The following is a 6,000-nucleotide window of genomic DNA, read 5'->3' on the forward strand; positions in this document are numbered from 1 at the left end:
GGTTTCTGATTTCTCAGCCAGAGTTGTGGGATGCATGATAATAAGAATACACATCAACCTGCCCCAACAAGGAGAGCCAGACCCCAGGCTGTGAGGTCCCAGTCCACCCAGGCCTTCCCCTCTGTCTGTCTATTTGCCCTTCACTCCTCTTGAAGCCCTGCCTCTATGTATGCTGGAGCTTTCTAGCTTTCAGCCTCTACCTGTCTAAATCTCCTCCCAAGGCAGGGTCTCATCAATTCGATATCATTACCCTTAAAATGTATGCCACTTTAGTGAGATGAAATACAGAGTTGTCCATGAACAAGTACCTGATGAAAAGCTCCAGATAGAGAAGTTTGGGGGAGAACTAAATAAGACTTTTACTTTGTCTAAAGCATGCTTCAATCTCAGGCCATTTTAAACACAAACTGAATTTCCCTTGCTGTCAATTGGCTGTTCAAGTCACAGATCCAAAGTTACTGTAAATTGAAAACATCTTACTAAAGCTTTAACCTTATAGCAAGGGTATTATTCACCATTTCTCCTATGTTCTATTTGGCATATGCTGGGCTTTCCTGTCTGGACCACATTGGAAATCAGTTTTCAGGGAACAACTAGAGGCCTTCAGGGCTTTAAAAAAAAAAAGATTTATTTTTCTAATATCTGAATTTAAAGTTGCAACTCCAAGTACATATCCATAACAAAGTAGACACTGGAAATTAAATTCTGTCTCTTTTGTCTCTAAAAGTGGAAAAACTTTGCTGGGGAAGCATTTTTCCCTTATGACTTGTTCAGAGCCATAAAATGTTCCCCTGTTAAAAGTTCCACAATAATTACTTTATTCATTATTCAAAAATATTCAAATATTTAACATGTTTACAACACTATATTAAACGCTACGGGAGAAACAATGATGAACGTTTAAGTCCCTGTCCTAAAGGCACTTGGAAACAAGTAGTGGATGAAAGACAAGCACTGTAGCCAAATATATGCCTCATTATTTAATAAGACAAAAACTGATCAGTTGCACAGGAGGGGCCTGTCAAAGTTCTGTGGAGTTCTCGAAGTTGAGTGGGCATTCATAGGTGGCTGGAGGAATCTGTAAAGGCTTTTAGAAGAAGGGGTCATACAAGGTGATCCTTGAAGAATGGGGAGGATATTAACTACTGGAAACCCAGGGAAGAGTATCCTAGGGAGGGGTAGGAAGAGGCAGAAAGTAAAGGGTAGGTCTGGAAAACAGCAAGTAATGTCTTTTGCCCACAGTGTTGCCTTTGTCAGGGGGTGGGGGGTGCAGCTAGAAAAGAAGGTGGAGGCCAGATCAGGCTAGGTTTGAATTTATTTTTTATTTTTTTTAATTTTTGTTTTCTAGACAGAGTCTTGCTCTGTCACCCAGGCTAGAGTGCAGGAGTGCGACCTCAGCTCACTGCAACCTCTGCCTCCTGGGTTCAAGTGATTCTCCTGCCTCAGTCTCCCGAGTAGCTGGGATTACAGATGCCCGCCAAAATGCCTGGCTAATTTTTGGATTTTTAGTAGAGATGCAGTTTCCCCGTGTTGACCAGGCTGGTCTCAAACTCCTGACCTCAAGTGATCCACCCTCCGTGGCCTCCCAAAGTTCTGGGATTACAGGCGTGAGCCACCATGCCTAGCCAGATCATGCTAGTTTTAACTTGGTTATGATACCTGTACTGTATTCAGGAGGGAACAAAGATTATATGATGACCTCTGTACAAGGCATGGCATGATCAGAGCTATCCTTTTGGACTATTAGTTTAATGTCATGTCTGACATCAAGTTTGCTAGGAGCAGAGCCTGAAAGGGAGATTCTTGTACAAATATTCCATTGAAAGGTGTCTTAGGAGCAATTTGCAAGGGAATGGGGGAGCAGGGGAAGGGGCTAGGCAGAGATATGGTTTCAAAGGAAGTCTAGCTTCAGCCTGATCCCACAGGGACCTCTAGGGCGTTAATTGCACCAGAGTTTGTCCTGCCAAGAAACAAGGAACTAGGCTGTTAGACTCCTGCATCAGTGAGGCACTGATCACAAGCTGTGGTGGGGAAAGCAGGGAGAGAGAGGGATTTAGCATCATCTTCCAAGTATCTGTGGGCAAGGCAGTTCCCATTAGCTAGATAGATAGTTGTTCAATGAATGAGTTGGTGGTAGAAACAGGAATAGGATATTGCAACTGAATGGTCTAGAGACAAAAAAATAGACAACTGAATTTTTTGAGTCCAGGTAACTGGTAGAGGAATGATGATAATAACAAAAAATAGGATCTGGGGTTTAGGGAAAGATGCTGGTATCTTTAAGAATAGGCTTTCTTAGAGGTGGACCTACTATGAGCCAGGGGGAATTGATGGACGGAGAAGTAGGCACCATTCCTGGGCAATTGCTGAGTCATTCTTTCCTATTATGGCTATTTCTTGAGCTCCTACTGTATCCAGAAGCTGCTGAGAATCCTTGATACCCTGAAAGTCTCCTTTCTCTCTCATATATTATATCCTCTCCCTTTCTACTCTTGGGGCTTTCCCATTTTTCTTTTTTCCTATCTACTGCTTTTTCTCCTTATAACCTCCTTGTGAGCTGGAATGAAACTGTCCATCATCTTTGACTATTTGTTTTCTTGCGCCCGACTGAATCGGTTATAACATCCTACCCCTGTTGTTTCTCCTACCACTTTATTCATTGAACAAATATTTATTGTCTACTTTGTGTCAAGAGTTGGGATACAGAAGTGAATAAAATAGAAAAACAAATCCTGCCTTTGTCGTGCTTTCTCATGCCTCCATCATCATCCTCATCATCATGATGCTTTTAGTTCCCATCCTTAGGGCTAGAAGTAGCACCTTCCTGCCTCCAATCTGTTGGTTGTTCAGTCTGACTGATAATGCGCAGCATTAAAAAGATTTTGATCATTTAAAAGAGAAATGGAGAAAATATGGAGGAGATGAAACGAGGCAAGAGACAGAAGGAAGGGGAATGACATTGGCATTTGCCCAGGGCTACTCTGGAGTCTCTTCCAGTTCCAACATTATACTTATTTTATTAAATCTTTTGTGTTTGCATGCAAAACTGGCTGACTGTGGTCTGGGAGGCTTTATATTTCACTGAATACCACTGGAAGTGTGGCATTGCCGAGCAAAGTCACACTAAACTTGCATGCATTGGGTGGGGGTGTGGTGGGCGGGGGTGGGGGGGGGGCGGTAATCTCATTCAAAAGAAAAATACTTTCCAGTGTCTGAAAGGTGAAAACAGATTCAAAGGGAGGCAGATCGTCCTCCGTATGTCTCCATGGAGTTCTCTGCCACACAGAACGCAGCAAAGCTTTGCGTGCATTTCACTACACTAACTACTGTTCTTTTATCATCAAGACATCTTTTCCTTCCACAGCTACATGCGAACCTGGATGCAAGTTTGGTGAGTGCATGGGACCAAACAAATGCAGATGCTTTCCAGGATACACCGGGAAAACCTGCAGTCAAGGTCAGTAAGGTAGCCTGGGGTCATAGTTCAAATTCAATCATTGCAGCAGGGCTGGCGACACAATATGGTATGCAGGATTTCTTAGGGTTTTTTTAAAGTCAAATCTTCAAATGAAGGTGCTTTCAGGACAAGTTTTTCAATCTCTTCTCCTTGAAAAATGTAAAAAGTCTGATGTTTTTGTCAAGATGCCCAATAAAATGCCTTTTTTCTTTTCTTTTTTCTCCTTTTTTTTTAACCATTTTGTTTTTATAAGCTAAAGGCCTTTTATATTTTTTACTTTTTTATTTCATCTCTTCCTGTAACACAGAAAAAAAGAGTCTTTTTAAAGTAAATAATTTTATTGTTTTTTAAACTACCTAAGTATTGTAAGTATATTTTTATTTTTAAAATCCAACAGTGCAAAAAAATATAAAAGTGAGAGTAATCACCACTAGTTGTTACTATAAGCATAGTTAAGTTTGTCTTAGATCCTGGAAGTCTTTTTCTGTGATAGTACAAATGTAAGTATTTCTCATAGGCATCTTTGCATGTCAGCACACACAAAACTACTTTACATTTTTTAAGGCTATATCCTAGTCCCTAGTGTGAATATTTTTATCCTTTATGCAAAAATATGCTTTATTTAACCATTATCATTTATGTTGTCTCCAATTTTTTGCCATTACAAACAGTGCTAAATCTAACATTGTTCTATGCATAGCCCTGCTTTCTTGAATGAATATTTTTGTAGGAAAAATATTTAAAAGTGGAATTGTTGGGTTGAACGACGTGCATATTTTTATTATACTTCATATACTTTTTCTTTTTTGAGACAGTGTCTCGCTCTGTCACCCAGGGTAGAGTGCAGTGGCGTGATCATGGCTCACTGCAGCCTCAACCACCTGGGCTCTAGCGATCCTCCCTGCTACTCAGGGACCACAGGCACACACCACCATGTCTGGCTACTTTTTACAGTTTTTGTATAGACGAGGTCCCACTACGTTGCCCAGGCTGGTCTTGAACTCCTGAGCTCAAGCCATCCTCCCGCCTTGCCCTCCCAAAGTGCTGAGATTAAAGACGGAGCCACCACGCCTGGCCTTGATATATCGTAATAGATAATTTATAACTTTCATCCTAGATCATTTGTCTGAAAACATTGAAGAGATTATAATATCTATAACAGTGGTTCTCAACTTGGGTAATTTTGTGTCCCAGGAAGAGTTGCCAGATAAAATACAGATACCCAGTTAGATTTACATTTCATATAAACAACAAATAATTTTATAGTATATGTTTGTTCAAAATAGTATATGGGGGATGTGAGGGTGATCTGGCTGTGACATGTCTCCCCATTGCTCACCTGGGTTGATTTGGTTGATCTGACTGGCTAGGCAGACGTCCCCTTCCTCCCTCACTGCTCCATGTGTGTCCTTCCTGAAGCTGTGTGCTCGGGCGGAGAGGACGACCATCCCTGATAGAGGAGGACTGGCCTTCAGTCAAGGGTATATTAGCTGTGCTCCCCTGCTAGAACCTCCAAACACACTCTCAAAATAGTATATGAGATGTGTGTATACTTAAAAAGTATTAGTCATTTATCTGACATTCAAATTTATCTGAGAATCCTTTACAGTTTTGTTTAGAGATGGGGGTCTCACTATGTTGCCCAGGCTGGAGTGCAGTGACTATACTGCATCCATGATCTCCTGGCCTCAAAGCAATCCTCTCGCCTCAGACTTCTGACTACAGGCACACACCAATACACCCAGCTGGAATCTTGTATTTTTATTTGCCAGATCTGGGAGCCTTATCCCGGGCAACATCTGGCAGTGTCTGAAGACATTTGGAGGGGGTGCTACTGGTGTCTAATGGGTAGAGATCAGGGATGCTGCTAAGCACCTTACAATGCACAGGATAGTAGTACCCGCAACAAAGAATGATCAGACCCAAATGTCAGTAGTGCCAAGACTGAAAAACCCTGCTCTAAATGTGGTGAATAAAAGTGCCTCATTGGAGCAAGGGATATGGTCTTTGCTATAGATCAGTAGATTTCAACTTGGGTGATTTTGTCATCCACGGGATACTTGACAATGACTGGGGACAATTTTGGTTGTCATAACTGGGTGTGGGAGGTACGCCTGGCATCTAGTGAATGGAGCCCAGGGATGCTGCTAAACATCCTGCAACGCACAGAACAGCCCCCCACAACAAATAATGATTTGTGTCAACAGAAGTTAAGAAACCCTGGCATGAAGAAATCTGCAATAATTCAGAAAGGGTCCCCAGTCCTATAATGAAGTTGAACAAAGAGCAGTAAATCAAATTCAGCTGCCCTTGGAAAATGGTGTTTCAGAGAAGACTGAACACCCACTCCACTCTACCACTCCCAGCCCTTGCCGCCAAGCCAAGAGGTTAACCCCATAGACTGAAATAGCCGCTCTTTGAGCTGCCAACCCTACAGCCTCAGAGAGCAATCTGGCTCTCTGTGTCCTACCACCAGCATAGAGGCCAGAGTCCTGAAGATGCTTCTTAGAATTGCATGCAACTGCTTGAGAGAGGTGCTTCAA

General features: G+C 42.1%; 1 protein-coding gene across 3 annotated transcripts in view; it reads left to right on the forward strand.

Annotated features, from left to right (window-relative positions):
- Positions 1-6,000, forward strand: part of EGFL6 (EGF like domain multiple 6) — a 64,828-nt gene that overhangs the window by 22,060 nt on the left and 36,768 nt on the right. For all 3 annotated transcript variants that reach the window (XM_015126983.3, XM_015126984.3, XM_028841961.2), the window contains exon 3: positions 3,365-3,457. In XM_015126983.3, the coding sequence (XP_014982469.2) occupies positions 3,365-3,457 (93 nt within the window). The remainder of the gene's footprint in view (positions 1-3,364; positions 3,458-6,000) is intronic.

The sequence above is a fragment of the Macaca mulatta genome, chromosome X (assembly GCF_049350105.2).
Source record: "Macaca mulatta isolate MMU2019108-1 chromosome X, T2T-MMU8v2.0, whole genome shotgun sequence".
In the NCBI taxonomy this organism is placed as follows: domain Eukaryota; kingdom Metazoa; phylum Chordata; class Mammalia; order Primates; family Cercopithecidae; genus Macaca; species Macaca mulatta.